At 41.1% G+C, this 17,215-nt stretch overlaps 3 protein-coding genes and 1 long non-coding RNA gene across 8 annotated transcripts; 2 read left to right on the top strand and 2 right to left on the bottom strand.

Moving 5' to 3' along the window:
* Positions 1–876: 876 nt before the first annotated feature.
* Positions 877–1,905, bottom strand: LOC121994136. The gene has a single exon (XM_042548282.1). The coding sequence runs from the start codon at positions 1,747–1,749 to the stop codon at positions 976–978; it is 774 nt and encodes a 257-aa protein (XP_042404216.1). The 5' UTR covers positions 1,750–1,905; the 3' UTR covers positions 877–975.
* A 5,186-nt stretch (positions 1,906–7,091) lies between these two features.
* LOC121996743 lies at positions 7,092–8,828 on the bottom strand. 3 transcript variants are annotated; one of them, XR_006116148.1, is made up of 3 exons: positions 8,688–8,828; positions 8,393–8,592; positions 7,092–8,057 (listed from the first exon to the last, which is right to left on the bottom strand). It is a non-coding gene; the product is annotated as an uncharacterized LOC121996743 (long non-coding RNA). The 3 variants fall into 3 exon arrangements; XR_006116147.1 differs by having other exon boundaries at positions 8,393–8,584; XR_006116149.1 differs by having other exon boundaries at positions 8,393–8,589; positions 8,688–8,819.
* On the top strand, positions 8,753–13,546 carry LOC121996741 (O-fucosyltransferase 30-like). 3 transcript variants are annotated; one of them, XM_042550816.1, is made up of 3 exons: positions 8,753–8,891; positions 9,021–9,508; positions 10,586–12,012. In XM_042550816.1, exons 2-3 carry the CDS (start codon positions 9,069–9,071, stop codon positions 11,661–11,663), a joined length of 1,518 nt encoding a protein of 505 aa, XP_042406750.1. In that variant the 5' UTR covers positions 8,753–8,891; positions 9,021–9,068; the 3' UTR covers positions 11,664–12,012. The 3 variants fall into 3 exon arrangements, 2 of the variants coding, with proteins under 2 accessions (XP_042406750.1, XP_042406751.1); XR_006116146.1 differs by lacking the exon at positions 8,753–8,891 and adding an exon at positions 12,687–13,546 and having other exon boundaries at positions 8,928–9,508; positions 10,586–11,791; XM_042550817.1 differs by lacking the exon at positions 8,753–8,891 and having other exon boundaries at positions 8,928–9,508.
* Positions 13,547–15,429: 1,883 nt separating this feature from the next.
* LOC121996742 (ethylene-responsive transcription factor ERF039-like) lies at positions 15,430–16,580 on the top strand. The gene has a single exon (XM_042550818.1). It carries the CDS (start codon positions 15,509–15,511, stop codon positions 16,064–16,066), a length of 558 nt encoding a protein of 185 aa, XP_042406752.1. The 5' UTR covers positions 15,430–15,508; the 3' UTR covers positions 16,067–16,580.
* Positions 16,581–17,215: the final 635 nt, after the last annotated feature.

The following is a 17,215-nucleotide window of genomic DNA, read 5'->3' as shown; positions in this document are numbered from 1 at the left end:
TTTTATATTTCAAAATTTGATAGTCACATTTTGTTGAATAAATAATAATTTTTTTTATTATATATATATAATTTTTTATTATTTTTTCATAATATATAATTTAATATATTAAATTTAAGCCTTCCCAAATTTAAGCCTAGTACATCTTTAATTTCTGGATCCGTCCCTGATTACTAAAGTTAGCGACGGAATTTAATTTCGATCGCTAATTAGCATTGACGACCAAACTTTTAGCGACCGAATAATTCGGTCACTAATTGAAGTTAGCGACCGAAATTTTGATAGTTAATCTTGATCATTCTTGTAGTGTTATAAATCATGATACCGATCGATATTTCAGGTGGAAGGAATTTATTTCCTAAAAGAATAAATCATAGGGAATTTTACCTTTACTTCTATGTAATAATTTATCACTCGAGTATCAACTCGACTGACTACGGCAGGGTAATTTGCATTGATTTCATTTTGTGCCTTTCTTTTCATTGTCGCATTAGTAGGATCTTGTCGTTCCTTTACATTTATCTTCATAGTATTCCTTTGTGCCTTCAAAATTCTAGTTGATAAATTCTCAGTCACAGACTTGAATCCAGGTTGGGAACAGGCCATGAATGCAGTGGGGACGATCTAATCCCCTGAATCTGATCGATAACATTAAATAAATGAATCTTATAACTCCTATGGATAATTTTTCTAGTGCATAACTAATAAATCTTTGGTTTTTTTGGTTATCTGTTGGGAATTCAAGAACAGAGTCCCACTCAAAAACTACAAATATACATCAAAGACGACAAACATCACATGACTAGTGAAATCATTCCATTCCATGGTCACACTCAAGGCGAGAATAATATAGAAAATTGAAAGGAAGAACAAAAAGAGAAGTTTTTTTTACAGTCACTTGAGTTAGAGCGAAAGAGAGAGGTGAGAAGAATGTGAGAAAAATTGGAGGAAATTAAACAATAATTGGCTTTAAGATTAGAGCTTGTAGATGATGAGGAAACAGGGAAGCACAGCACGCGGATCAAACACCACGAGTTCCCCGTTCCCCAGACTCACCGAGTCGGCGGCCGGCGACAACTCGCTCCTGACACAGCCCGCGATGACCCGGCACACCAGCATCGCGCGCCGACCGCCCGCCCCGCCGCCGCCTAGCCCGCTCTCGTGTGCGCCTCCGCTTCCGGCGAAGGTTCGGATTCCGTCCGCCTTGCGCTCCGCCGACGACCACGCCACGGCGGCGGCAGCGTCGCCGACGACTGCGCCGCAGCGAAACTGCATCATCTCGTTCCCGTCGGCGGCGCAACGCGAGTCGCTGGGGCCGGACCGGGCGCGGACGGCGGCGCGGTGCTCCTCGAAGCGGGTGACGGTGCGAGCCGGGTTGCGGACCCGGAACAGCATCTCGATCTCGCCGGGGAACGCCGCGTCGGGGGACCAGCTCGAGGTGAATATGATCTCGACAACCCGGCGGGAGGAGTGACCCCGGGGGAGTTCCGAGAGGGAGGGGAAGTGGCCGGGGAGCACGATGGCCGGAGCCGGCGTGGGGCAGGACCGTGCCGGGCTCCGCTTGGGCTCAGACTTAGGCTTCTTCATGGAGGAGCGCGTGACGCTGTCCTGGACGACGCGCGAGGAGTTGCCGCAGGAGACGGAGGAGAGGAGCGACTTCTTGTCGGAATAGGACGAGCGTGAAGGGTAGACAACGTCGTCTAGGGCGTTACTTTTGCAATGCATCGACTTGATCCACGCCGTCGGCATTTGACGGACGACGGCGACTGTCGGCGTCCCAGAATCTACGACGGGAATGAAGCAGAAGGAATATAACTGAATGATAAAGGACTGATTTGGGGATGTGAATATGTGGAAGGCTGACGAGAGAAGATGTTTTCGTTTACACCAGTAATCTGATCGATCTGATTCTATTAAAACATTTCAGACAAAATACTCGGCAATATTCGGAGGGGGCTTTATTTTATTAGATGGTTGATTTGATTTGTCGGGGGTCTATTTGTGGATTGCAGTAATTTTATTTATTTTTCTTTGATGATTTATTCTTTTAAAACAAAATGTATCTGATGGGGTGATGGTAAGAGGCCCGTCCCATCATCACGGTAGAGATCAATGGAGGTCAAAATCAAGACAGTAAACAAATGGATGATCTTGGTCGGTCGGACGAGTTATATTCCGATCGGGGGTTAAGTACCGACCCACCGTCTCCGACACAGAGTAGTAAAACTAACACTCAAGGGACGCGCAGAAACCGAGCCGAGCGGCTCCTCCGCTCGGCCTAACAGCAGACTCAAGACCAGTCGAGCACATGGACAGTGAATTGCCCGTCGAGCAGCTATCCCGCCCGACCAAGCAATAGAGTAGGTGGGCAGTGGGCTTCTGGCCGAGCGGTCATCCCGCTCGACCCAGCAACAGACAACACTTGGACAGAGGACTTTCAGCCGAGCGACTTGTTGGAACCCCAAGGTTGTTTTGGTGTGATCAACAAGTCAAGTTAGGTCCTGCGTTGTATTTAACCTTGTGTCTAAGTGTGCAGGAGCTTAGGAGCACAGGTACTCGAGCGGAAGACGCAGCCAGCGAGAAAGACGGCACGCGGTGCGTCCGAGGGACGAGGTGCTGCGGAAGAGTACACCGGCGGACGAGAAGGAAGCGCGCGCGGTGGTTCCGAGGGACGAAAGCCGGAGCGGAAGATTGCTCGGGGAGCAAGAGACGCAGCTAGCGGGGTGCGAGCGAGGGACGAAGACTGCGGATGAGTACTGGTGGACGAGAAGGAACACGCGGCAATTCCGAGGGACGAGAAGGAAGGCTGCTCGAGGAGAAGGGCGGAACATGGGTTCGGGTGAGCCCTATTCCTAAGGCCGAGATCACCCAAGCAAGCGGAGCCGAGCAGACCTTAACCGAGATAAGCTGGATCGAGATGAGCTGAACCGGAGTCGAAAAGTCAACTTATGTTGACCTTAGGGCTCCGGGCGCCCGGAACCGACCGGGGCGCCCGGAATCGACTTTTCAATAGGATCGAGTTTTGACTCAATCCGACCGTTGGGGGATAAAATTTATCCCCCCCCAGGGCGCCCGGAACCCTTCTAGGCGCCCGGACCAAGACTATAAATATAGCCTTGGTCCAGAAGCTTAGATAGAACTCACTGATTGTAAATCCAGTGCTTGCACACTCTCTTTTAGTCTAAGCTTCTGTTTTCTGCACTTCAACGCTGTACGAGGCTTCTCCGCCCGAAGGAGTTTTATTGAGCTTAATCTTCCTTGGATTAACAACCACATCGGTTGTAACCAAGTAAATCTTTTGTGCCTCGCTTTCCTTTATGCTTTCAATTTATCTGCTTAACTTAATTATGCAAGTGTTAGCCTAAAGAGTTCGAGGAGGGTTTGTTTTCTTTTTTGTGTTAGCAGGATATCCATCAACCCCCTCCTAACCGGCCCAACGGTCCTACAAGTGGTATCAGAGCCGAGTACGCCTCAGAAGGACTAACCGCCGTCTGACGCAACAAAAACGATGGCCGGAGCTAGCGACTACCCACCTGCATTCGAGGGGGAGTTTTCCATCTGGAAACAAAACATGGAGGTATACCTTAACTCAGATTCTGACATTTCTTTAATAATAAAATTTGGTTATGAAGAACCAAAGAACACGAACGGAGAAGGACTCGATCTACGCCTCTGGAACGAAAAGCAACGTGAGGAGTCTATGGCAAATGGGCGGGCAAAATATTATCTTCTGAATGTAATACCAAAGGAAGATTTCAAAAAGGTTGCAGATTATGAAAGCGCAAAAGAACTTTGGGAAAAGCTCTTGCAGCTCTACGAAGAACCTTCAGAAGCTGACACCTCAATAGAGACCGAGCCACCGACAGAAGAGTCCGAAATCGAGGTAAGTACTGCAACAGCCGAAGTACATCCCGAGATCGATGAAGGGGGAGAATCTTCGGAAGAAAGCAACTCGATAGAGGGAGAATCAATTACTGACAAGGTAAGTCAGGTATGGACTCGAACCTCTGATCAATTGAATGATTCAATCGAAGAATTGCCTGAAAATTTTTGCGAATCATCGAAAGAGTTTTTTATATTAGAAAATCAATTGTCAAACTTCTCCTGCAAATTTGAAATATTATCGAAAGAGTTTTTCGAATTTCAAAATATCTTAACAAAAGAATTTTGCAAGTTGGAAACTTTGCTAAAAAATTTTTGTGAATCACAAAGAAGTTTTTCGAAAGAATTATGCAACTTAGAAATATTATCGAAAACTTTTTCTGGTCCTAAAAATTTAGAATTACAAATTACTTTATTGAAAAAGTTTTATGAATTAGAAATTGATTCATCGAAAAATATTTTCGGATTAAGAAACCTATTATTAATAGATTCCTGCAAATTCTTATTGTTAAAAAATTCTGGCAAATTACAAAATATTCTTTCAAACGAATTTTGCACATTGCCGAAAGATTTTTTTATATTATTGAGGAATTTTATCAAGTTAGAATTTATGCTATTTGAATATTTTTGTGAAGTTGAAATTCAAAAAATAATAGAAATTAACATGATACAAATTGTTGCATGTTTAATATTTGTGGCTTTAAATTTGAAACAGTGTGATTTAAAAAGTTTTGATAAATTAAAATGGAAATTTAAATCCTGTTGATAAAGAGCATTAGAACAACAATTAAATAAATGCAAAGAAAATTTTTTATGTTATCAATTTTGCTAAATTTTCTTAGAATGATTTTTTTTTGGTGAAAATTATTGTAAAATTTTCAAAGTTCTCGAAATTGCTCTAAAAGGATCTTAATGACTTAGAAATTCTTTTGTTTAGAGGTATTTTTTTCTAAGTCTTTAACCCTTAGATTGTTTTTCTTGAAACCCCATTTTTATTGTGATCAAAGGGGGAGAAGAGAAAGTATAAATCTAGGGGAAGGTAGAGAAAATTGAAATTTTCTGTTAAATTCTGTTAAAATTTAATTTTATCTATCATGTTGCATGTGTATTGCAATAAACTGTTTAATTTCATATCTATTTTTGTCCCTAGCTTAACTTGGGTTGATCACACCAAAAAGGGAGAGATTGTTGGAACCCCAAGGTTGTTTTGGTGTGATCAACAAGTTAAGTTAGGTCCTGCGTTGTTTTAACCTTGTGTCTAAGTGTGCAGGAGCTTAGGAGCACAGGTACTCGAGCGGAAGACGCAGCTAGCGAGAAGGACGGCACGCGGTGCGTCCGAGGGACGAGGTGCTGCGGAAGAGTACCCCGGTGGACGAGAAGGAAGCGTGCGGTGGTTCCGAGGGACGAAAGCCGGAGCGGAAGATTGCTCGGGGAGCAAGAGACGTAGCTAGCGAGAAGGTCGGCACGCGGTGCGACCGAGGGACGAAGACTGCGGATGAGTACGCTGGTGGACGAGAAGGAAACACGCAGCGATTCCGAGGGACGAGAAGCCGGAGCGGAAGGCTGCTCGAGAAGACCGGAAGTTGGGTTCGGGTGAGCCGGAGCGAACAGACCCGGACCGAGATGAGCTGGATCGAGACGAGCTGAACCGGAGTCGAAAAGTCAACTTATGTTGACCTTAGGGCTCCGGGCGCCCGGAACCGACCGGGGCGCTCGGAACCCTTCCGGGCGCCCGGAATCGACTTTTCAACAGGATCGAGTTTTGACTCGATCCGACCGTTGGGGGATAAAATTTATCCCCCCAGGGCGCCCGGACCAAGACTATAAATATAGCCTTGGTCCAGAAGCTTAGATAGAACTCACTGATTGTAAATCCAGTGCTTGCACACTCTCTTTTAGTCTAAGCTTCTGTTTTCTGCACTTCAACGCTGTACGAGGCTTCTCCGCCCGAAGGAGTTTTATTGAGCTTAATCTTCCTTGGATTAACAACCACATCGGTTGTAACCAAGTAAATCTTTTGTGCCTCGCTTTCCTTTATACTTTCAATTTATCTCCTTAACTTAATTATGCAAGTGTTAGCCTAAAGAGTTCGAGGAGGGTTTGTTTTCTTTTTTGTGTTAGCAGGATATCCAACAACTCCCTCCTAGCAGGCCCAACGGTCCTACACGACTATCCCGTCCGGTGTGGCAGCAAACGCAGGGATATCAGAGTCCTGGCCAAGCGGCCATTCCGTTCGGACAAACAATAGATACAGCGGGATGTCCTTCGACATCCTTTGTGAGCTAGTGCTGTCGACGGACGACATGGTCAGACAGAGGATCGTACGACGGAAGTTTCCACTATTTTTTCAGAGACCTGTTCAGCTTGTTAAGGTACTGTGTCAGGAATACTTTTTTGACATGTCTCTTCAAAAAAACTTGGGATAGTGTGCCCGTTTTAAGAAGCGTGCACACACGTTACAGGAACTCTATATAAAGAAGAATTCAGGAATCGACGGAGGTATGTTTTTCTCACGATTACTACTGTGGCGCTACAGTTCTTTTTGCTTCTTACTTCAGCAGAGACTGATTTGAGCGTTGAAGGGTCATCATCGGGGACCCCTTCCCTGGCTCCACACTAATACTGACTCTGCACTGACACTGCTTATGTTACAGATAGAAGCGAAGTTTACCTAAAATCTCCAATATCTGTTTATTCAACTTTTGGACAGAATTAGTATTCTTTATTTATTATCAGGATCTAAATTGAAGTCGGATAGTTGATGGAATTAAAGGTGGCCCATAACCCAGCCCCTGGTCTCTTCTGCTGTCATCATGTTGCTGCCATTTCAAGGTGATATGGTTATTAATTCACGTGCAGTCCTTTAAAGAAAACCATGTGTGCAGTCGAATCGAAGGTGCTGCACTACGCTAGCAACAAACTCTACGCTGTCATGTATTATTTTAAAAAGACAAGTAAAACAAATAACACGCTGATAAATGCTAAGAGAAATTAATGAACCATCGATGATTCTGCGCTCGTTTTCTAGTTTACTAATAAAAAAATTTTATCAGACGGAATCAATTATTCTAAAATTAATCAACCTAAATTAAATACACTGTCTCAACTAAAATACATAAAAAAAAAAAGTGTTGGCTTTCTTCGAATGTTCAGCGAAATGCTGGGAGATAGCTTTAAGGAGTTGAAAAGTAACAACGTGATTTATAGAATGACTAATCCCATCATTTATGTCATTCTCAAACTCAGACAGAATTACGAATACATGAGCATGGTGATTTCTCAGTCATTTACCCTTTACAGATCAGATCAGGGCACAATAAATGGAAAGAGGAAGTAGAAGCATTCATTCACTGACACACTCAGCAAAAAAGTGATGGATAAGGAGAGCTGCTAGCTGTTTTGCTTCGCCACCGCCACCGCCACCGCCCCCGCCTCCTCCTCCGTTGCTTTAGCATCATTGTGTCCTTTGCCCAGCCCCATGTATTCTCTCCAGGTTTTCTTGCCCACAAACCAAAGTGTCCGATGCTTGTCGGGGGCAAGACACTCACAGTGAGTGAAAGAAAGAGATTGCTTTCGGATACTTGGCATCGAGATTATGATGATGAGACATTGAAGTGCGGGAGATGGCATCAGTTGAATGGAATTAATGATGGACTGAGTTTGGGAAGTGAGAAAGATACATGGCTTTAAGAAAAGTTGTCCCGGACAAGTTAAATGGCACACTTTATATCTTCCACATTTAAGTTGTTCATGCTAGTGATTTTTCGTATACTGCTCTACATGAAGAACCAATGAAAAGATGCGACAAGTTGTCGTGAAAGAAAGGCTGACAGCACAAGGCTGGCTTTTGTTGTTGCTTCTTGTGAGCGTGGAGCAATAGCAGCACTATAACCGACTGCAGTTTGATCAGACAGACTACTACTCGTGTGTCTGGAGGCAGGACAGTGCAGATGGATGCAACTTCATTAAAAATCTTGTAAACCAGTATAGATGTTACCTTCAGATTGTTGCTTGTCTTCGTGCATGGCAATTAGGTCAGGGGCTTCTTCAAGGTTGAACTTGCGTTGTTTGTTGTTGTTCTTGTTGGGTTCGTTTCCTTTCTTTTTTCCGAAAGAAAGCTTCATTGTCTTGTTTGTTCGTTTGACGAGCACCCACCTTCGATCATTTGGATGCTTCTGTATTATGTTTTACTCATGTAGGATTGAGGAATGCAAATCAAGCTGATAGCAAACCAAGTACTTAAAAAGTTTACAACAAAATTAAGAGCGAAAGGCAGAAAATTCCAAGCCTAAAGTTGCAGTAGTGAATGCAAATCAAGGAGTAGGATCAATCTTTCATCGTTTCTATTTGTTTTACAATCCCAATCATTCATCCAACAATTCATACTTTTTTTATCCTTGAAACTACAGTCTTCCCAAATTCCATGATTATCAATGAATGCCAATCCATGAATAGTTTGTCGATGAAAATGAAATGACTACATGATAACGAAGGGGGGAAAAGCACTCACCTTTTAAGAACTGACTGAGCTAGAGTTCCTGCAGCATAAAAAGGGCACACGAAGAACTTCTCGGGATGAACTGGAGAAGCGCAGCCGCGTTGCTCTGGTAAAGCTTCCCTCCGGCGAACCTTATCAGCTCCTCCGCCCCTGATTCCTCATCACTCCCGTTTCGATCCCCACCACCGTCCTCCAAGCAGCCTCCTTTCCTCCTCAAATATCGCCGCCAACACGCAATGAGATAGGAGAATAAGAACAAGAAACGAGAAGGTTAAGGCGAGATAAACTAGGACGCTGTGATTCTTACCCTATTTCCACCTCTGACCTTTGATCTACCTGACGGGACTGGGAAGAAGTGCCAGTAAGGGACAGATTAGGGATTGCAGAGAACCAAAGCTTCAGATCGACTTGGTACCTTCCATTCCTAGTTGTGATCGGCTTAACGAAGAAAGAAGGCGACTCGTTTGGTTGAGCTTCTACAGCGGAGCAACATTTCCGATGACGAGTTAGGGTACGGTTATATGATTTTTGGAATATAATTCATCAAGATAATTTCAAATCCTAATTTATTTAAAGTATATTTTTTTTTACACCGACTTTTCCTTAATAATATTCGATTTCGAATGGCATTATTACAAAGCGGTCGATTCGAGTGGATCACGGTTATAGATTCGAGCCGCTCGAAGCGATGAGCCGGTGGCGCAGGCGAAGCCCGCGAAGCAAACCCCTGTTCCTCCTCTCCGTCGCCGTTCTTTTCCTCTTCGCCCTCTTCCTCGCCTTCCGCCTCTCCTCGCCCTCCGATCTACTACGATCCCTCGTCGCTTCATCCTCTCCCGCCGCTTCCTCCACCGCAACCCTTGCTCCCGCCCGATCGCACCAATGCGGCGTCTCTCCCTTCGGAGAGCGGTTCCTATGGTACGCCCCCCACAGCGGGTTCAGCAATCAGCTGTCGGAGCTCAAGAACGCTATCCTCTTCGCCGCCATCCTCAACCGTACCCTCATCGTGCCTCCCGTGCTCGACCACCACGCCGTCGCCCTAGGTAGCTGCCCCAAATTCAGGGTGACCAGCCCGACGGAGCTCCGCACGAGGGTTTTTGATCACATCATGGATCTGGTTCGGGATCGGAGGTGCGGACAATTAATTTGATTTGCCTGCTTGCTTTCTGTTATGTTGAGGAATTATCAGCACTAAAATTCACACTGCGTAAAAGTAAGATTTTTCATGTAACAGCAATTGTTTTTTATACGTGCCAAACTGTTGCTTTGCAAGCGCTAATCATGGAGTTTTACGTCATTCATTTGTCTATGGAGCGCAATTGATAACGGGTTGATCTCTGATTTTGAATGGCGAGTGTAGAGCATGGGCAATGACTAGCCACATACACAAGCTACTGTCTGCTTCCTCTGTTAGAAAGTAGAATCTACATTTGGAATTATGAGTTCCATATTTCAAATTTCAATAGTGCGATCAACTTGTTTTTCTATCCATTGTTATAATGCTTCCTGGAACAATTGTCTTTCTGCCTAAGTCATCCATAAATTTTCTAGATGCATGAGTAGCCTACTAATACCCAATCCTTTGCACCTATGCTTCAGTCGTTATCCTTAATTCTGTAGTTTCTCCATATTATCTAAGATCCTGAGAAGAAATCATAGAAAAGAGATGTTTATAAATGTAAAGCTCAAGAAATTCTAGTCTCATCAAAGATGGATTTCTAGTGCAGCATAAATGAGAATAATGTAATAAATCATACTTATAAGAATGAGTCAATAAGTTGATTGATAAGACTCCAAGCGGCCTTGATCTAAATACAATTTACCCATGAAGTAAATATGAACATAAGCCTTACCTCTCATAGGGCAGTATAAGAATTTAGCCGTAGCAAGATTGAAGCTATCAAAGGGCATTATTTTACCTTCATTCCTGTAAACAGTCGTCTACTTTTGTCAAGCTGCTCCATAGAGCGTACAGATAATCCAGTTGCTATTCTCTCAGTTCCCTGGCTAATAGCCCCTTTGAATTAAAGGTGGAACAAGGACGATGTCAAAAAGCAAATTGAAAGTTACTCATTCATGGTGGCTAATGAATAAATGTTAGCTTGTAGGTCAATGTTAATATATATTACCTTTATATGCTGACTTTTACTTTCCTTCAATACACTGCTGGACTTACATTTTTGTAGAAATATACTTTTCCTTTCTCAGGTATGTGTCAATGGGTGACATAATTGATTTATCAAGATTGCCATCATCTGTGGTTAGAACAGTAGATTTTAGGATATTTTTGTCAACATGGTGTGGATTAAACATGGAGCGTGCTTGTTCTGGCAACTTATGCTGCACCATTTCTGCCGACAGAGCTATAACTGGCAATTTTGACCAGTGCAGATCATTGTTTTCTGGTATGCAGGGTAAGGATAACCAGTGTGTGTATGCCGTAGAAGATGACTGTAGGACAACAGTTTGGACATATCGTGAGAGCAACGGAGAAATATTGGATTCATTCCAACCTGACAGGGAGTTACTAATCAAGAAGAAATTTTCATATGTCAGGAAGCGGAGAGATATAAGTAAAGCTCTCGGACCTGGGTCAGAAGCTGAAATGTCCAAACTGCTGGCTTTTGGCACACTTTTCTCAGCACCTTACAAAGGTTCAGAGCTGTATATTGATATTCATGAAGTACAAGGAAAAAATCATGTACAATCTCTGCTCAAGGAAATTGAGTACCTTCCATTTACCCCAGAAATCATGGCTACTGGTAGGAAGTTTGCTCTGAACAGTATTAAGCAGCCTTTTATGTGTGCCCAGCTTAGGTTGTTGGATGGGCAGTTTAAGAACCATTGGAAGACTACTTTTTCAGCTGTTGAGCAGAAGCTGAAATCCATAGGTTTGAAACCTACTGACAATATGAGCAATGATCCAATTCATATTTTTCTGATGACAGATCTACCTACTGTTAACTGGACTGACACTTACTTAGACGACCTTGCAAAAGATGCTTCATATCAACTGCATGTTTTGGATGAAGGTTCTCAATTGGTTGTAGAGGCTGGCAAAAGACTAATGGCATCAGAACATGGCATCAGGTCTAGTTTCCTTCCAAGAAATTATGATGGATTTAATAAGAAGAAGCGTTGTGACCCAGTGTTCACACCAGATATTCTTTTATATGTACAAGAATCAGTTTGTTGCTGTGCATCATTAGGATTTGTGGGCACTCCAGGTTCAACTATAGCAGACAACATTGAGCTAATGATGAAGTACAATGCCTGCAAATCATAGAAGTTTTTCTTCATCATTCTTTTAATGAGAGAAGTTTCTCATAATTGATTCCAGAGCAAACTTTGAAGAAGTATCTGGACGTAATCATTCCTGAAGAGAAGCTGGAAAGATATAATATACTTGAAGCAGTATGTGGACAACATACAACTCAGGCGGTTTTATTTAGCCTTTATGTATTTGTTGTAGTCTGAATGAAGCCAAGTACTTTCTTTATCCTTTATAGAGCAGAAAAATACTCATAATGCCTGGTTCCATGTTTGAGAAGAATACAATTGGCTGCAGTTAAAGCTGCATTTTCTTGTGAACTCTGATTGGGATATGTTAAAGTCTAGTAAGAATATTATAAATTTGACAAGGCACAGTTATGAAAAGTAATGCTGCGTTAGTTTTTTTTTATTTTTTTATTTTTTATTTTTTGCTTCCTGGAACCGAATAATATTGCTATCACGGTGTGTCGTACATATTGCATCGAACTTCCTCAGCTATAGAAAGAGATGGTGCTTCAGCTCCAATTGCTTCTGGGTATACCTTACGAGTTGCTTAGCTGGATCCCTTTTTGGTATATTTTCTTATCATGATCGTTTTTAGATCCATGGAACTTTTATTCAGGGTACGATTCTCATATTTCCTGAAAATTTAGTGCATTTGTTCATTTTTAAAATTTTGATTATGACGGTGTGATGCAGCTGAATTAATTGAGGTTGTGCAATGAGTTCTTTTAGGTTCATGAACCAGAGATGCTTTACCAATTATACCTATTAATTGCTTATCCAATGAATGTAGCACAGTGCAGTAAGAATCCAAATCACAATCGAACAATCTTTTATAATGGCTAAAAAATGAACTTTATAATGACCTAATGTACAACATATTCTGAAGATAACAGAAACTATGGTCTGACTGAGTTTGTGCTAGTTTCTCTTAGCATTTTTTCTTTAAGTCGACTGCTTGCTTGTTTCTAGTTAGTTATTTTACTGAAGTCTCATTTGGTACTGATGATCTGATATTTTGTTTTGGATTCAGGTAACCCAAAGTAATTAGAAGTTGGGATGCTTTTTTATGGATCATTTTAACATCCTGGATAAAACTTCCTGCAAGGTGGAAGGGTCAATTATTTGAAGAGGAGATGAACCAGATGCAACCTATTCAGCAGTAATTTTCTCATGGACAGGTAACTTTCTGGAAACTTATTAACTTCATTGTTTCTATGCGTTTAACATACTTGTTTGCAGAAATATGTACTCTTTAGATTGGTAGACATCATATTGTTTTTAGAACTTTAGGTCTTTTAATACTAAAATACGCACAAAAGCCATACTAGTATTCCTTTCAAACATATTACTTAGGGTACATCTCGTTGTCTTCTTCTTGACCACTGACAAGAAAAAGTTTAAACTAATTAATTAAATAAATCTAGATCACCCAGCATAATTGGATCATTTGTTGATCAATTAATAAATGAATTCATGCAATAGTTTAAAGGCACTATAATGAGTTCTGTTAGGTGGCAAAGCGTAATAAATCGAGTCGTTGTCAAATGACTCAACCATACCCCATCAGATTTATAATTTGGTGTGCCAGATCTTGGTCAAATATCATGCTAAACTAGTCAAAGGATCGTATAGCATAATTGACTTAAATTTCATATTTGTATAGTGGAAATATATTTAGGAAAATCAAATGATAATAACATGATGTTATAATTTGAATATATTTCATGTCTGGTAGCTTTTTAATCCTTGTCGAAGAATTATTTAGTAATTATTCATCCTTCCTCGTGAAACTTATTACACATTTTTAATTATATTTTGTCATATAAGTATAAAATGAGTAGTTATTTATCGATGAAAATTTCCCCATTTTACTGTCGCCCACCGCATGAGAACACCCACTTGCTTAACTACCAGATCAAATCTTCTGTCCCCAAATTTTTCTGTCCCCATGTTCCCTGCCGATCGGACGGACCAGATTACATCTTAAGACATCATGGCATCTTTAAGATGTGTGTAATATTCTCATGATGTGTAAGACATCCTTGAGATGTAATCTGGTCCGTCCGATCGGTAAAGGGACACGGGAACAGAGAAATTTAGGGACAGGATTTGATCTCACTAACTACTTGACTTCAACATTTTATACAGAGCATAACATGATTGAGTAGTAATTTCCATGCTTAAAAATAGCCAAATTGAACAAGATAGAGAATCTTGGACCAGTACTTAGTCACCTTCATGCAAAACATGTGACCAATTTATGATTCATCACTAATCACGTAAAGCCATCATTCCAAAATTAATGTCACAGTCAATATGAAACATATTATGGTCATCACCCACAAGTCTATGATCCCTAAGATTTGGATTGCTTGGATGAGAAAGACAACTTCATCATTTATGTACAATTTCGTAATCCTTTCTTTTCCTTTTCTCAATCATAAATCTCTTTGTCAAAGGGGATTGATAGTAAGTATGCATATGATGATGTGATCTTGATTTGATTAGGTAAAGTTCCTTATGGAGTCATTATTGCCATCATAGATTGACGCAATTAGTATATGCATGAATGTTTACAGTAACAGATCTTGAAATTAATTCTTAACTGGTGCGAAAATGGCTCGTTAGATGTCTAGCCTCTTCCATTCATAGGGCAAATGTTCTCGTGATTTATCTCCTTTTAGAGTACGTGAGATCGTCTTGAAAGGATCATTAAGGTGACGGTTTCAATTTTTTCCCCCCACAATTATGGAGTCATTATTGTGAGATATAACTTTAGTGATACCCCTAACAAATTACATTGGAAGACAATAATAGAGAGCTCATATGTCATTTAGATTTTATTACCCTTTTGAATTAGACAAGAGAAGAGTTATAAAGCTTTAAATAGAAGAAGTATATAATTTTCCCAGTGAATTAAATTGGGGGCATATGTTATTTAAAAGGCACATGGAACACCATATATAAATGGTTTTGATTTTATATAATGTAAGTTGGCATGTGAAGTCAGTCTTAACTTTATATACGTTTTTAATGCTGAATATTTAAAAGGCACATACGGGAGGTGATCTGTTGTCCCATAAAAATTTTTCATCACAAGTTGAGAAGTGCTCTCTGTTGAACATGGCAAGCGTTCTCAAGTCGGTAATCCCATTGAAAGAAAAAAATTACTCCCATTGTAATATACATACAGATATATTATGGACGTATTTTGGCCTAGTGTAGCAGTTTTTTATTTTATATAAAAGGATTAGACATCCAATAAAATATTTTATATCTATTAAAAATTAATTTTAAAAATTTTAAAATAAATATCCATATAAAAATCAATTATGCTCATGCGTAAGCCCAACTTAACATTGAATATTATATGATAAATCTAACTAGTCTCATTGATCAGTTCTCGGATGATTAATGATTAGTTCGATCTTATAAAATTTTTCTATTGACTATCAAGATAAATTGAATTATGGATACCTTAGTGATAATTTAAATATCTTGTCACACCCTCTTAGTCTCGGGGGCACTCTTAACGCTGAATATTGACCAAGCAACTGCATTATTAAACTTCAATCATCATTGTAAATGGTGAAATGGAACGAGTTTAAACATTGTGAGCGGTAAGACACTCTTTTGTCCCGTCACTCTTCAAAATGGGACCTTCAAATTTAATTAATTATCTTCCCAACCACCAAATATATTGTTGTTCGCATTGTTTATAGAAAAAAAAACAACTTTGCTTTAGTTCTAAACAATTTTAGAAATACATATAGACCCATCCCATTACTGCTATTTAAGGAGCCACCAGTTTGCGATCTCCTTCCTTCTCAAGCTTCCTTGTTCAGTTCATCCATGGAAGTAGAGCTGCTTCCTCGCATCATCCATGAGAACGAAGCCGCCTCCTCTAATCCCACCGCCGCCAGATCCAAGAAGCGGGATCACTGCACCATCGCCGCCGAAGAAACCAAGAAGCGGAGCAAGGATAGGAAGCACCAGCTGTACCGCGGCGTGCGAATGCGAAACTGGGGCAAGTGGGTGTCGGAGATCCGCGAGCCGCGCAAGAAGTCGCGGATTTGGCTCGGGACGTTCCCCACCCCTGAGATGGCCGCGCGCGCCCACGACGTGGCCGCGATGACCGTAAAGGGCCAGGCCGCCCACCTCAACTTCCCTGAACTCGCCGCCGCCCTCCCCCGCCCCGCCACCGCCGCGCCCAAGGATATCCAGGCGGCCGCCGCCCTCGCCGCCGCCGCGACGTTCCCGCCGGATTCGCAGTCTTCTCCGCCCACTCCATCGGCCGAGAACGGCGACGAGGAGACGGTCTTCGACCTCCCGGATCTGCTCCTCGACCACTCTTCCTCGATCGGGGCGGAGTTCCCGATCGAGGAGCCATTCCTGTGGGAGTGCTTCTGAATTCCAAACCTCGCATCCAAAAAAACACTCCTGGTGCGAACTGCGAAGCGATCAACCGAAAGCCGACCGGCAATTCAGAGCCCTGCATCGAATTGTACCAAACACCATCTTTCGCCTTTACCTGCGACAAAGAACTGGAAAATCACTGTTGTCGATGCGATTCAAGGCATCGTTGCACCGATAACATTCGTAGAATTAACAACTCTTCTTGCTTTCCAACCTTGTAAATGAGTGACTTGTCAAGCTCTGGAATCATGGAACTTCTTTAATTCTCCAAGCAAGATGGCGACAAAAGCACTGGCAACATGAACAGTACAAGAATCTTTTAGCATCGAGCAGGGATCCGGTTGGTTAATGTGTGTTATCTAACTGTGTTAATGGAGCAAAAAGACGTTAACAAAGCAAAAGCACTTTAATCAGTGATAATGCTAATGTTGGCATCAAAAGCTCATAAGCTAATCTCTCTTTTATCTCTCAAAATCGTACATTTTTATGCACTTATTTCATTTCGTGACTCAGTTCTGCACGCAATCATATTATTGGTGGAAAGACGTAAAACTTAATGAAAATGACAAGAGTGCACGATCAATGATGTTTCATTTTATTTTTATGTGGTATACTACTGCCGCATTTTCTAGCTTTTGTTTTTTTTGAGTTAAATCTAACAAAGAAATACAATCTTGCATAGAAATTAAAAAAAAAAAGTACCTTTTTATTTTTATTTATTTATTTATTTATTATTTTTTTAGTCAGCTACAAAACTCTTTCTCAGTTCTCAAATTATGCAAGAGTTGGATAAATTTTCTTTAGTAGATGATTAACTTAAGAATATTCAATTTATAGAATGTGAGTATTTCCCGATTGATTTTGATTATCGATAAAATTTTTTTATAAGATTAAATTAGTTATTTTTTAAAATTAATATGGGAAAACTTGATACCAATGATAATTAAAAAATAATAATTGATAATAAGACCAAACAGTGCCCATTTTATTTATCATTTCAACCGTCACATTATTGTCTTAAAAGAATTTTGATCGATCATTAAACTGGTCTAATGCATACTCCTCAGCAATTTTGACCAGCCAAAAGTATAAATTGTTACATAGCTACTTGAATAGGGAAATTTATGTAGTAGTTTTGTGACT

The sequence above is a fragment of the Zingiber officinale genome, chromosome 6A (assembly GCF_018446385.1).
Source record: "Zingiber officinale cultivar Zhangliang chromosome 6A, Zo_v1.1, whole genome shotgun sequence".
NCBI classification, from domain to species: Eukaryota; Viridiplantae; Streptophyta; class Magnoliopsida; order Zingiberales; family Zingiberaceae; genus Zingiber; species Zingiber officinale.
Note: the sequence above shows the minus strand (reverse complement) of the source record. Positions and strands in the feature narration are given on the sequence as shown.